Below are 15,384 nucleotides of genomic sequence, written 5' to 3' on the forward strand. Positions count from 1 at the left end.
TTTTTTTTTTTAATTAATTTATTTATTTATTTATTTTTGGCTGCGTTGGGTCTTCGTTTCTGTGCGAGGGCTTTCTCCAGTTGTGGCGAGCGCGGGCCACTCTTCATCGTGGTGCGCGGGCCTCTCACTATCCGCGGCCTCTCCCATTGCGGAGCACAGGCTCCAGACGCGCAGGCTCAGCAGTTGTGGCTCACGGGACCAGCCGCTCCGCGGCATGTGGGATCTTCCCGGACCGGGGCAACGAACCCGTGTCCCCTGCATTGGCAGGCGGACGCCCAACCACTTGCACCACCAGGAAAGCCCAGCAGGTGGATTCTTAACCACTGCGCCACTAGGGAAGTCCCACATATTTTTTAAATCTTGGTAACGTGACTTATTTCCCAAAGTATCAATCCCAACAATATTAATTTTAATTTTTCAGGGGAGCTATATCATTTTGTATGTGAAATCAATTGCAATTCTTTAATGCTCTGTAGTGTTTTAATATATTTTTATGCCGTTTCTTCTTAGTTATGAGCTTAGAGTTTACTTCCCCTAGTCTGACATACCAGAACTCATGTTGCCCTATAAACCTTATATTTAATGGGGGGGGGAGGACTGTCCTATGCCATCGCCTCAAAGTTTCCATTTAATGGCATAACTATGGGGAAGCAAGACAGGTAAGTGCCCTAAGATCCACAGAGAGAAAGGAAATTACATGTGGCCGGAAGAAACTGAGTATTCAGCCCTCAAAATGTTCCTTTTTATGCTCCATTCATTCCGTGTGTGTGTGTGTGTGTGTGTGTGTGTGTGTGTGTGTGTGTGTGGAGGGTGGTAATGATGAAAAGGAGAACAGCAAGTGTATTTCTGTGCATTTTACCCCACATATAAAATAGCTTAATATGATTCTGGTACTCATGCTTTCTTGATAAGGATCCAATTCCCATGTTATCAGATAGTACGAAGTCTGGGATGAAACAAGTTAATGAGGGTAAGAAACTTAGGCCAGTCATGTTGTGACTTTGACCATATAAACACTTGGATGGAGTTAGAAAATAGCATTGACTTAGAATTCATTGTGTACCTGCCATTCATTCCAACTGCCCTCAGGAGCTTCCACTCTCATGAGTGAAGCAGGCTGAATAACAAGAGTAAAAAAGATAACTACAAGCCCCAAGTACTAAGAACATAAAATTGTGTACATGACCAGCTTCTGTGACAGCTGAACAAAGCTTGATACATTAAGGACTAATTAATCACAGAGGGTTTAAACACGTGCTTAGCTTCACACACAGAAATTCTGGATGCTTACGTGGAGATAATACATTTTGAAGAGAATGCTAGAACGGGAGGAGAAATAGGGTTTGAGGAAAAGGATTAGGATCCTAGTAATAGGCACCTAAATAATCCAGTGGATTGGAAGCTCCATAGGGCGGGGACCCGGCCAGTCTTGTCCATCACTGCATCTCCAGTTCCTAGTGCAGTGTCTTGCATACAGTAAGCACTTAAAAATGTTTGTGAATGAATGAACAGAGATGGAAATAAGAGAAGGCCAGTTGAAGGTGAGAGATGACTTTTTAAAAAATGGTAATTATTGCCTTAAAGAAGAGAGTGTGATGAGCTCAGAGAAAGAAGACCCGTCAGTACAAATAACAGACTACTGACCACTAATTTATAATGCTGATCATGTTTATCCCCACAGATGAAGAGCATGATCTAGAAGAGGATGAGAGTGGCACTCAACAAAAAGGAGGTATGAGAGCTTCAAAAATGTGCAGGTGCTGGATAGGACATTTGGGCTTCCCACTGGAGAAAGCACCTTTCTCTGACTACAAACATTACCAGACTCGCTAATTAAGAGGGTAACTGGTGTGTCGACCTCAACAGTCCCGAATAAGATGACCAGACAAGGAAATATCTTAACTTTAAAAGCAGCCACCCATTCACTTTAATTAATGTTCCCAGAACTGCTAAGATTTACCCTAGAGAGGGTGGGAAGCCAAACCAGATATTTATTTTTTTCCTATCAGTATTTCTTAAATCAGTACAGTGAAAATAGAATTGTCTCATTTCTAAGAGATCAGAGGATTGAGAATGGAAAGAATGGAAAAGTCTCCTATCTGAGAGGCCCGGAGATTGCAAGTTCAGAGGGGAATGGAAAATGTTCAGATCTGAAAAGTGAACATGGGGTGAAGGATAGAATTGCTTGTTATGCTGACTTCTGATGGCCTGGTTTGATTCCAGGCACATTTGGAATGAATATGTAACAGCTTTGTTGAATACAAAATTACTTCTTATTCATCCCCAGACTGTTAACCATGTTTCAGTCTTGTTAGTGAGCCCATCCTTTCTAAGGTCAGATGCCCCTCTAAAGCCTCCTTAAGTGGACCAAGGACCTAGTCTGTCATTGTCTGTAAAGGAATATGTGCTGCAAAGGCCACCTCAAGGACATTCATTCCATCAGCAGAGCCTGAAAGTGCCTGATTTAGATACTGGCTGACTTTTTCTTAGAAATTCTATGGAAGTTTTAAGCCTAGGGGTTCTTTCCCTCTTCCCGTCCTGCTCCCCCTCTGTTCTCTCCAGCCTCCCCTTTTCCTATTCTCCTCTCTCTTTCCTTTCCTCGTGCCTTTTCTTCTTCTCTTCCTAATCCATTCAGCAAAGCCCCTTTCCTTGGTTCATTCTCCATGGGAAGAGAATATGTAACAGGTTTAGTGAAGGACCCAACTTCATAAACACCCAGCTTCTCATGAGGAGAGAAAAGACAGCAAAGAGGCAGCATCAGAATTCATGTGCCAAAGCCAGAGAGAGAACTGAGGCAAGTATAACAGGAATGTTAGCGTAGTTTCAAGTAAGGACCTCGTGACAGTTAACACATGTGATTAAGTCCATTCTGAATCTTAGTTTTTACTATTCTACTTGCCGTACAGAATTCCAACAAAAAATCTGTTTCCTGACCGAGCCATGTCCCACATATGTCTCTTCTCAACCAACTTCCCTCACTAGTGCAGGAAAGAAGCACTTCATGTGGACAGCTTGGGTGGAGTAACTAGAAGCTTCCTATGGCCAACTTTAAACTCCCTTGGGAAGCAGCAGTCTTCTGGCAAAAGCCTAAAATTCAGTTTCAGACGTCTCCCTCATCTCTTTTCTTCCTTCCACCCCTCTTTCTAAGGTTCAATCTGAAGAGTGAGGAGAGATTTATTTCTTAGCTGTTCCAGCAGCTATAATTCAAGTACATTTTAAAAAAAAAAAAACCCTTTGTTCCTCATGCTTCCTGCCTCCAAAATAGGTGTTGTTAAAGTGTAGTGAGCTCTAAATATGTTTCTACGGTTTATACCTCCCACCAGTTATAATGATTGGTGACTTAGTGATTAAAAAAACAGAGGAGGACTTTTCCCTCTCTCTGCAGAATCTGAGGCAGGAATTTATATTATCTGTGTTTACTTATTTATTTATTGAATTTATATGGTGCCTTTTCTACAAAGGAGCTATAGAAACTGCAACAAATATGTAACATCCAAATGTCATCACTTAGCTTTAAAACAGTAAAATACAGAGGTTCGAGGGATGGGTAGGCATATAAAAGGCAGGGAGCTCCAGGATAATGTGAATTCTTCTGTAATAGGCAAGCTACACAGGCTTGGTTCACTTGGGCAAGTCAGGTATCACATGCCCTTTGAGAGGGAAAAATATTTTCTCCTAAAAGATACCATGGCTAGCAGGGTCACCTTTAAAATCCACATACTTTTATTCACTATTCCAGGGATCCTTTTCCTGGAATGCTGTACTTTTCCCTGATGGAACTGCTTACATTTTTAAAGCCCAACTAAGAGCTTATCAGAAGAGGGGAAAAAGGAATTCAGTTTATCCTGATTGGGTGTTAATGACCCTGTAAGATGTAATTTCTTTTATTTTGTTCTGTTACCTAGAAAATCTATCACGGCCTTGTAGTATTGATTATTCAATCTATAAAGAGCTCGGTTTACAGCTTGATTGTTAGTAACAGGGTTATTCTAATGAGTGACTCTTCAACACCTCAGATTTTCACTGAATTCCAACCCATCAGCCTAACAGTCTAACTCTAAGTGTCTTTGGTGATGACAGCTTATCTCCCTTCCCTATCATGAGAAGGCATTGTCCAGGTAACCAAAAATAAAACTCATTCTGTGCTGTCTGTATGAAAACGACTGGCCGTTTGCTTGGGTATGCCATGAAAAACAAAAAGCAGAGCTGGAGGCACAAATCATCCTTAGATACGTCAAACCTCTGACCAAGGAGGATCTTGAAACAGGTTGCTTTCGCTCTGAAGTTGTAGGCAAACTCAGCCAAGGGGGAGCCCATGTTCACTCATTTCTGCAGGGCAGAAAAATGGTTGCTGATGAGCATTCCATTTCTGAGGCACTTTTTCCACTTTAGTGGCAGCCAATGGAGTGAACTATTACGCAAAAGAAACAGAGGGAAGCCACAGAGGTATTTGCAGCTCTTACTTTTTGAAACCTATTTCCCAAGACAAATGTGAGTGGATCGTCACCCAGCTATAACTTTGGCCCAATAAAAGGAAAACAGGAGATGAAAATTAGGATCTGTGAGTGTTCCCCACTTCAAGATCATACTTATCATCATTAAGGATCATCATTAAGGACCATAGTAATTTCAAAACTCAAAGACTAAAGGGCTATGAAAACAAGCAAATAGTATTGTTCAGTTGCTCTTCCTGTTCTGATGTCATAGTCAGTGGAGCTTGGCAAAATTTTTTATGCCTTTCTTTCTGAAATGGTTAATAAGGTATCAGGCTGAGTCTGCTTTAATGGACTGAACATGGTGGCCTTTCTGGCCTGGCCTAGAGAACATTTCAAGTCCCTTCCAATGGGGCATTGCTTTGGCCTTCTTTGTCCATTTCTCATGCTCTAGCAAGAACTGGCTTTATCTGTCTTCTCCTTTTGTCTCTCTTTTCTATAATCTGTTAAGTAGTTATACCCAGGGCCACATTGGCACAGTCCTTTTGCTTATCAAGAAAATGTAAACAACATGCTGACTTGCCTTTTGCCTCTTTTCCTTGGTCACAGCTTGAATTCTGCAGCTACCCAATATCCCCCAAACAGAAGCCCGAGGTGACATATGAACTCTGGAAAGAACACAGTCAGGCTCTGTTGTCCCTAAGGAGGGAGAAAGGCAGAATGGTGTCTGCTGCTTTCACCTTAGAACTCTCCCCGTCATGGAGGCTCATTTTCAAATATTGACTCTGTCAATAGTAGCACCAACTTGGCCTCAGTTACAGGAGAAATGACTGTCACTGGTTATAAAGACTTGGTGTGGAATGACAGATGCTTTGCAATAAATACCTAGAAAAGAGAGAAAAACAATATATTTTTTAACTTGGTCTGCTGCTAGTCTTCCTATGACATTTTACCTGCTGGGAGCATAGCTTCTCTTACATGGGATAAAGAAAATAAGATGCTTCCCCCCTTTTTTTTTCTCTAGAAAAAGTCCTCCTCAGCTCTGCTGGCAATTTAAATGCTGTGACCATACCCATTAGCTTCTCTATCATTGTAATTGTTGTTAATTGTTATAACTGTTTTAGTTATTAGTGGTGTCATTATTGCTCTAGGTCCTCTGTCTGTTTTATGCTGAATATATTAGTGCTTTGCTTTTGAATTACCAGGCTTTATTTAGTGCAGAGTTACGTTTTTTGGAGAGACATTGAGAAATGCTGGCATTAAGCTTTATTCTTTTGTTTTTCATTCCAAATGGACAGACTGGAAAAAAATAATTAGATGGAATAATGTCCTCAAAATGAGAATGAAGATGTTTTGAATTAATTAAATGGTCAGAATGCTGCACTATTTCTGATCTCAGACTGCTGCCAGAGGAGTGTAAACCTAAAGGAACTTCAGTCCAGCCCACAGAGGCAATCATTCCTCTCAGGCTCCCAATTCCTTACTGATCTAAAGACATCAAAGTCTCCTTATGCTTCCTCTGTTCATAGGACATGCTGGGCATAGGGAGAAGCTGGACTGGCCCAGCAGACCTCCCAGCCTTCAAGCTCTTCCTGGGGCCAAGCTTCAAGAATAAAGCCCTCCTTGGCCTTACCTCTTCACCTCTTCAAGGTTCGATCAGGCTTTTGTTTTACAACTAAAGCTTCAGGAAAATGTTCTCTGACCCCTCAGACTAGGTTAGATTCCCTATTATACACAGGAGCCTCAACTTCTCCTTTGCAGACATATCGCAATCATAAATAAATAAATAGTTGTGTGACTGTTTCATGGTGCCTCCACTGCCGGATGGCAGCCCTAAGGGCAGGGACCGTGTGCGTGGCTGATGCAGAATTCCCAGCATCTAGCATGGTCCCTGGTACAGTAGGTTCTGTGTACATGTCTGTTGAAGGCTAAAGAATGAATGTAGTGAAGTTGTGTGCACACATATACCTAAAGCCAATCACATGTGTTAAACTGGGAGTCTGCAATACAGAATCCAATCTTGTCCAGTTAAGACGTTCCTCTCCCTGATTTCTTTAATACCAGAATACCTCTGTTTAGATAGCAAGTCCAACCTTTTCCCCATTTTTAGCCCTTCGTTCTGCTTATTTTCCAAAGCAGCCTTGTTATGATTCTGACGATTCCAGTTCTTGGGCTAGGCTAAACTATCTCCTGGATTCCTGAGCTCTATCTTCTTTGGGCCTTTAGCTTATGAAAATTGAAGGCATCTTCTATCTTTAGTTTTTCTTGGAAGGTTTTTGTTTTTCTGCTAGCTTCTTGCATTCCCTATGATCTGTTGTGCTTTTAGAATAGCTCTTTTTCCAGGTGTTCTCCCCAGGTGTCTTATATACCCAATATCAAATCACTTTTTACATATATACCCAAAAGGTACTCATAATCTCAGGAGCTGTCCCACACCCAGGCACGTGGGGAGCAGTACACCACAGTGACCATCTGCTAGGCCAGAAAAAGCCAAGAGAACTTTGTCAGTCTTACAATTTGGAAACATCAAGTTATGTTTTTAAAAAATCTATTTTTATAAAATTATTTTCTTTATCACATATAAATCCATGAAGAATATTGATGTCAATATACTTTTCATTCCTAAACTTAGGCAAAATCTTGGGGTGAATAATCAACTCCATTACAACTGAAAAAGCATTATATCCTCTGGGAAAACTACTTTCATTTTTCAGGAACTGATATTTCTCTATTATTTCATGCACTGATATCCCCCCCCAAAAAAACATGCCTTGTCTTTTCAATAGTTAGCATTTTTTCCTAAAGAATTTTTTTTCCAAACATATTCTTAAGTCTGTGTGAGAATGTTTCCAGTGTAGTTGTCTTGTTTGCTACCCTCTGTTGTCTGCTGCATATACAAACATTTTCTGTGTAAAGAAAACATGCTTGAGTTTCTATATGGTTAACATTTTTACTTTTGTTTGCAATATCTGAATCTTAACTAAACAGCTCTGTCCCCCTCTGTTTTTGTGCACTTTAAGATTCCTACTAAAGTTCTTTTCCAGAGACATATAGGGATTTTGTTCCTCTGCGCCTTTATTCTTTGAATTGCTCATAAGTTAGGAACAAGGAGAAAAAAAGCAAATATAACCAGGGCCTCTGTCCCCCCACTGCCCACTTGCCCTCTGTCTATTCCCATCCTCAGCAACTAGCACCATCACTCTTCATGGGAGGGTCAAGACAAATGAAGGGAAAGGTGGAAACTGTAGAATAAGGTCCCCCCAGATCATTTGAATTTTAATTAGAACCCAGGACTCCTAACTCCCATCAGTAGGAATGTCATCTTTTGTAGGTGCTTTGCATATCACTCTCATACATAGTGTCCTAAGGAACGGGGAGCACTGCCACATTATCCCTGGTCCAGTGGGCATTCGCTCTCCTGCCATTCAAATCCCCAGATCCTCTCCCACTTTGTACTCTAGTGTTTAACCTTTCCGGGTAGAAGAAGATCAATACGAATCCTTCATTGTTAAGAATCGATGACTGTCCTGTGGCATCACTGCCATCTAGTCTTGCTGAGAAGCCCAGTAAATCTCTTCAGCTGCTTCTAAAGCTTGGTTTGTCGTCTTCGTCTTCCGTTGCTTTCATTTTTAATGCAGATCACTTTGGTTTCTGTTCCCCTGGGGGCTTGCAGATAAATCTTGGCAGACATGTTCAGCGTCTACAAATGAGATGCTGGAAAAGGGCCAGCCCACCCAGAATTTAGTTGTAATGGATGAGACACCCCCTTGGTTCCACTTAAAGACTGGGCTATTCGTTTCCACATTTATTGGTAATTACCTCATATAGTAAGTACCTGGGTGGGAAGTGCCCAGGATGAAGTTCCTGTGTAACAGAGGAGGCCAACCTGTGAGACTGCAATGCAGATCTGTGCTGGCTGACTCAGCCTCTCTCGTAAACAGGCAGAAGTCGGAGACTTATCTCATTCCTTCAATGGGTAATAAAAAGAAGCACTGGATAGTTTAGATGCCCTGGGTGAAGAAAGTCTGGCAGAAAATCTCTTTGTGCTGCTTACTTATAAACCAAGTGAAAAATTACCTGCCTGATTTTCTTTTATTAATAAACGAATATATTTATCATGTTACTGAATAGCATCTGACTAAGGGTGAACTGTAAATATTTAATGTTAGTTAATGATCTCCTTCTCCCACAGTCCTTTGCTCATGCTGAGTGTCTGGCTGTGTCTCATCCCAAACCCCCTGAATCTTAGGTTTCCTGGGGGTAATATCAGAACCTTGGTTTCCATTTGCAGCAAAAATGTGGGCTCCATAGAGAAAGACAGGGTCCTTTTAACTTTGATTTCTCCTCTCTTTGATCAGTGGACTATGCCAATTATTATCAGGGCCTATGGGATTGCCATGGTGACCAGCCAGACGAACTGTCCTTCCAACGGGGTGACCTCATCCGCATTCTGAGCAAGGTAAGGATTAGAGTGTGGGGCTTGGATCAAAAGTCGATGTTCTCACTCTTGATGATGTAGTCACCATAACCAGAATTATCCCATGTCATATTCTTCTCTTGTGTGTATCACATGGCTCCCTCACACGTAAACTTCAATTGTTTTAAAATTGTCAGGGAAATTTTTTTTTTTTAATAAGTTTATTTATTTATTTAGGCTGTGTTGGGTCTTCGTTTCCGTGCAAGGGCTTCCTCCAATTGCGGCAAGCGGGGGCCACTCTTCACTGCGGTGCGCGGGCCTCTCACCATCGCGGCCCCTCCCGTTGCGGAGCACAGGCTCCAGACGCGCAGGCTCAGCAGCTGTGGCTCACGGGCCCAGCCGCTCCGCGGCATGTGGGATCTTCCCAGACCAGGGCTCGAACCCGCGTCCCCTGCATTAGCAGGCAGATTCTCAACCACTGCGCCACCAGGGAAGCCCGTCAGGGAAATTTTTAATTGAAAATTCAGATTCAGGAACCAATTTTCAAATTTAAAAATAAAATAAAGTAGACATAATACTTAAAACTATGCCAATCAAAATTTGATCTTTTTAAAAGGGTCTTGTGGTGCTTAAAAGGTCATCACCACGTACATAATTTATTACCGTAAAATACTCTTGAAAATATTCTAGCTGGGTCAGCCGCCTTCTTATTTCATCTAAAGATAAACAACACTGTAACATAGTTATATATGGGGGGAGGAGTCAGAGCTAGTTAGCTCAGTTGGTTTGAGCAAGTGCTGACAAGGCCAAGATAGTGAATCCAACTCAAGGGCCAGCTAACTTCATTCTCTTCCTCAGTCACAGAGGTAGCCCCTAGCCACAGCTAACCATCTCACAAATGGTATTGCTGGATAAAAAAAAATGGGCAAAAATAAGGATATATTATTGCAGATCCATCACCAATGTGAAGAAGCTTCAAAACTCATGGGCTACTGTTTGAGGGATCAGTAACACCATCCTTGTAAAGAAAGACTGCACATATTCTGTATAGGTGGGCTAAGGAAATCGATTCTGTCCCTAAAAAACTTGTTAAAAAGTTCTCCCTCTATGAGGCAATCAATATCAACAAACACATTTTTGAAAGAGGCACAATTTGCTCTTTAATTGATTAGTATGTGAACTCCATAAAGGAAAATTGAAAACCCATTGTGTTATTAACCCATCATTTGCAATTTATCTTTGTTCTGTAAATGTCATTACCTTGACCAGGTGTTTGTCTCAGTTTGAAATATACCACAAGCTCCTTAAGAAACAGACCAGGGCTGACGGAAGGTACCTTCCAGCTGTTCCAACGAGTCCCATTTGAACTAGGACCAAATTCAGACCCAGTCTTTTTCCAGAGAGCAGGAGGCCTGCAATCCCTGCTGGGTGAGATCACAATCTTCTAGTGATTTCTTCCAGACTCCTAATTCAGCACCACCCTAGTGCCATTCCGGTGCAGCTCCAATACACCAAGAATAAATTGGAAGCAGAGAAGGGAGTGGACATTGGCCTGATTGGTATTTCAAATGCCCGAAAGCAAGGTTTGCCGAGTAATAGAATTTGTGTACATTACCACGCTGGGGTAATCGAGTTACCCACTCAGGTGTGACCAGGCCTCTGTTTGCCCAGAGCCTGCAGGTGAACAAATTAACTGTTTACATTGTCTGAGGTGCCTGCAGCAGGAGGAGGGGAGAACAGAGCCAGACTGTCTGCTGGCCTTCTCTCTCGGTCATGATTATTCTGTTTGCTTTGCACGTCTTTTGCCTTTGTTAATGACTTCTCACTGGGGGTCCCTTTCCTCCATTTAGAAGGGGCTGTGCGGTGACTTGCCCTGCAGTATAGAGCTGTCTGCGGTTACCAGGACTGTTGTAATTTTGAGATACCAAAGAACATGGGGACCTTCCCCAACCTGTTTTGGGTTTTTTTAACCAACCCCCCTTCCCCTCCTCCATTACTAAAAGCCAATATATCAGAGTTTAATTCACAGGGAATAGTTTGCTGCCTTGGTTCTATCGGGCATCTTTCTCCATCTCCTGGAAGGTCCTGAGTTCGTAGTCATCCCTTACCTTGGTAGTAGCACACCAGTTGCCACCCTTCTCCACATTGCTAATCTCTGCATGGCAAGGGAAGAAATGAGAAGCTAGAAGCTTAACTGAAGTTTCCCTCATAAAACTTCATTCCAGTTAACGTTGGCTTGGGGAGCATTTCAGATTGGATTTACCTTTATTATATTACTTAACTCAGTAAGAGTCCTTGGACAGGAAGGAACCTTAAAAGGCCACCCGATCCATTCCCTTGCCTCTAAAAAGCACAAATGAACCAATTCAGACAGATAGAAAAGGAGATTCCACTGCCATTATCAGCTGTATGTCTATTCAGATGTTCAGTAACTCCTAACCTCAGGAATTTTCTCTCATATGGATCCTAAATTTATTCCATATTATTCATATTTAGCCCCAGCTGGCTTCCTTTATTGGAGTCAGTTACACTCTGCAGCCTGCCTCTCACACCTGCAGGGACAGAACTGACCCAAGTTGAGGTTAGTCCAGAAAAATGGTATCTAGAAATCTCCATTTTACTTTTCTCTGTAGCCAGTAGAACTTTTGTCAGGCAAGAAAAGCCCACTTCTTAGGAACCTAGAGAAGTTTCTTTCCCTGAGAAACACAAGACAAGATGCAACTGAGTGCAGCTCAGCTTACCTGGAGCAGTTTCCTTACCTGTAAAATGAGGGAGTTGTGTTAGATCTCTAAGGTTCCTTCCACCTCAAACATTCCCGGTCTAAATAAACATGGTGAGGCTGACTTTGCAAATCTGCTAAAGAAATTCCACACAAAAATGTGTCTTAGCTTTAATTATTTATTCAGATTAAACAAACAAAAAAATTCTAAGTTCTTTTGTTTTGGGCCCTCATAAATGCATTCGGCTTTTCCCTCTCTCTTTGTATAAGAGAAATATTCTGAGGGGCAGGGGGTGGCAGGTAGAGAACAGAAGTGGCCCCTGGATGGGGAAGTGGGGTGGGAGTTGGGGGGTAATAACTTTATTCTTGGGCTCCTGCTGCTCCCTGCTGTTTCTTTCTCTCTTTTTTTTTGGTATTTATTTGTTTTTTTTTTAATTGAAGTATAGTTGATTTACAATGTTGTGTTAGTTTCTGGTGTATAGCAAAGTGATTCAGTTTTACATGTATATGTATATATATATATATTCTTTTTCAGATTCTTTTCCATTATAGTTCATTACAAGATATTGAATTTAGTTCCTTGTGCTATACAGTGGGACTTTGTTGTTTATCTATTTTATATAGAGTAGTATGTATCTGCTAATCCCAAACTCCTAATTTATCCTTCCCTCCCCCTTTCCCCTTTGGTAACCATAAGATTGTTTTCTGTGTCTATGAGTCTATTTCTATTTTATAAATACTAAGTTCATTTGTATCATTTTTTTCAGATTCCACATATAAGTGATATCATATGATATTTGTCTTTCTCTGACTTACTACACTTAGTATGATAATCTCTAGGTCCATCCATGTTGCTGCAAATGGCATTATTTCATTCTTTTTTATAGATTAATAATATTCATTTTATATATATATATATATATATATATATATATATATATATAAACATACACACACACACCACACCTACTGTTTCTTAATAGTTGCCCAAGTATGACCCAACCCTGAATCCTAGAATCCTAGGGCCAAGAGAGTCTGTTAGGGTCTAGGGCCTTTGGACAGGAATGATCCCAGAAAGAGAGCTATTTACCCTTTTAAAAATTTTTTTCCAGAGAAGATGACTGGCTGGGTAAGAAAGCTGCACCCCCATAGGTAACCAAATGCCCATCACCTGTCCTATTCTTAGGGAAGCAAATCGTCAACAGGTGGGTTATTTATGTGACCCTGAACAAAGTCACTTAATCTTGCTAATCCTCAGTTTCCTCATCTGTAAAAATGGGATAATTTCTATTTATAGGGTGTTGTGATACTTTCATTAGAGAATTTGTGTAAAGAAGCGCCTGGCATCTAGGATGATAATTATTATTATATTCCCTTCTTTTCCACTAACAATAGAGTAAACTTTTGGGGTCAATATTGGGTACGCACTAGGAGTTCAATAAATTATTAGTGAATTGAGAGGAAAATAAAGGTAGCCTGTCTTGCCAAGAACTCTTCACGGAGATATTCGAAAGCTCAGAAAGTCCTCTCTTGGAAATAGAAGGCCATCCAGTGAAGAGGCCTTACATGGAAATGCGCTGTGCCTTTCCTGGTCTGAGAGAGTTTGTCACTGGCAAAATTGATCAATTGCTCAAACTTCTCTGAGGAGAGGCCAGAGCCATGTATCGCAGCTCTGAAAGAGTAACCAATGGCACAGTCTGCAGGACCCCGCCCACCTCCCCTAACACATCTATCCGTACTAAGCCCCACAAAGTTGCATGCCCACTTAATGCACTGAGTTCCAATTTGGGCCGCAAATATATTAAAAGGAGATTTTAATAATGGAGCAGATCTGTGCATCCAGTGGACGTTCCCACGTTCCTTTTGGGCCCAGATATTTCTGAACAGCATTTTTGGTGCAGGGACCGAACTTCGCTTCCACCCGGTGCAGGGACGCAGCTCCGGCCACGGCGGGGTGTTTAACGCTCTTCAGTGGCTCCAGATTGTGGTGCTTGTGCAGGTCTCCTCATACGTAACCGATGGCTCCCGTAAATTACTTCCCACGATGCCTGAGACCACCGCAGAATTCAAGTTTGAATAGAGCAGGAAAAAGGTGTTTGAAAGGCCTATTCACTCAGCTACATTTTAATTTCCTTTTCAATCTTGTCCCAATTAATTTCACAAAATTAATCTCACAGAAGCAAACTCGGCAGCACAGAGGCTGCGGTTTTAGTGTGGCGGTCGCTCTGCCTGAACATGAAATAGAAGCTAATATAAAAATCCATCTGCTGTGTTTGAAATACACGCCGGCTGCTGCTCAGTCCTGTCTGACATTCCAAACATCAACAGCGGGGAAAAGTGATTTGGGGTTTAGTGGCCATCAGTACTTGGCAGGGGTTCAACAACAGGTGTACTCCAAAAATCCATTCAGCCTGGGCACCAGGCATGACAGGGTAGGTGCTGAATCACCCTCGGTGCAGGAACACTGCGCCCTGGCTTAGTTCCTTTTATCTGAGGATCGTAAGGCCCTTCTGTGGACCAGCACTGCTGCGAGCATTTATTGTTAAGTAGGAGAAAGGGAGGTAAGAAGTCTCTATTTGGATAAGACGAGCCACAGTTCCCATGTTTCAGAGAAGTGACTCTGTCTTCCTGGCTTAAAGGCCTCTCACTAGGGAACCTTTTTCTAAATAATAAAGGTGCTTGTTCTACTCTTCGAGATAACCTAAATAAACGCCCATTTAAAAATTAGGCCTCCTCTTCTAGAAGTAATTTATAGTGGTAACATGAGCTGTCCAGCAGATAAGGGCGAATTAAAGAGAGAGAGAAAGAAACTCTTTCTCAATTGTCTAGAAAGAAGAAGAGGTCCCTGAATGACCCTTAAATGGTCCCTGTTTACCATTTAAGGTAAACAGAGTTGATAGGCTACATCTCTTGAGCTTATGTTGTGTGACTCATGAGTTGGCCCTGGGCTCCTCCAAGGTTCTTCCAGCTACTTATTTCCATGGAAGGCAGCGTTGGAGCAACAAGCTGGGCACCACAGAAGGTTTATACTTACATGGTGGCTTAGCCAAGGTGGGGAGATATTCTCACTGCCCAAACACACCATGCTTTGGTTGTCTTCTCTGCTGGTACAGTTGGTATGGAAACAGGGAGCCTTAAAGGCAAGGTCAAGTTTAACATTGAACATATGATGCTGTCAGATGGCCATGGGTCTTATGTGGATGAGGATGGACCGATTTCATCATCCTGGATGACAGTTAGCTTGCGGCACTGGATTGGAGCTACTTAAATTCAGGCCGGGTCCTGGCTCCAAACCCAGCTCCTAGTTATCCGAATGCAGCAGGCCTGTCCCTGGCACACCTGGACTATGTTAACATAACACCATGTCTGTTATAATGGGATTTTTAAAGCCCGGTGTTCTTCACCTACTCCCTCAAAGGACTACTTAAAGAATGTAGACCTTTCCCCTCCCTTGACCCCAACCCCTCCAGAAGAGATTTGTATGTTGTAAAAGTTATCTGAATGCAGCAGTACTTCCTCTTTTCAGTGTGCTTAGTTGAATGTGACAACACCCTCATAAAAACAGATAAGTTAATTCCTTCAATTGCTTTAAATGAAGAATTTTTTTTTTTTTTTTTTTTTTTTTTTTTTTAAATTTCAGGGCTCTGAGGGAAAGGAGGTGTTTGGTGACATCTAGTGTCCATTTAGGACTTCCTCAGGCACCATTACCCTCCGCTTGGTTGACTGGGGGATGGGCAGGGTAATTTGGGAGGTAATTTGGGGGTAGGAAGTGGGGAGAATACAGGCCTGGGGCACAGACTGCACAAACATAGTGA

At 41.9% G+C, this 15,384-nt stretch overlaps 2 protein-coding genes across 2 annotated transcripts in view; one reads left to right on the plus strand and one right to left on the minus strand.

Annotated features, from left to right (window-relative positions):
* Nucleotides 1-15,384, plus strand: part of SKAP1 (src kinase associated phosphoprotein 1) — a 290,911-nt gene that overhangs the window by 260,194 nt on the left and 15,333 nt on the right. The window contains exons 10-11 of the mRNA XM_036837890.1: nt 1,682-1,732; nt 8,792-8,892. Coding sequence (XP_036693785.1) covers nt 1,682-1,732; nt 8,792-8,892 — 152 coding nt within the window. The remainder of the gene's footprint in view (nt 1-1,681; nt 1,733-8,791; nt 8,893-15,384) is intronic.
* Nucleotides 1-15,384, minus strand: part of SNX11 (sorting nexin 11) — a 51,619-nt gene that overhangs the window by 1,194 nt on the left and 35,041 nt on the right. The window lies entirely within an intron of this gene.

This window comes from Balaenoptera musculus, chromosome 20 (assembly GCF_009873245.2).
Source record: "Balaenoptera musculus isolate JJ_BM4_2016_0621 chromosome 20, mBalMus1.pri.v3, whole genome shotgun sequence".
Classification (NCBI taxonomy): Eukaryota; Metazoa; Chordata; class Mammalia; order Artiodactyla; family Balaenopteridae; genus Balaenoptera; species Balaenoptera musculus.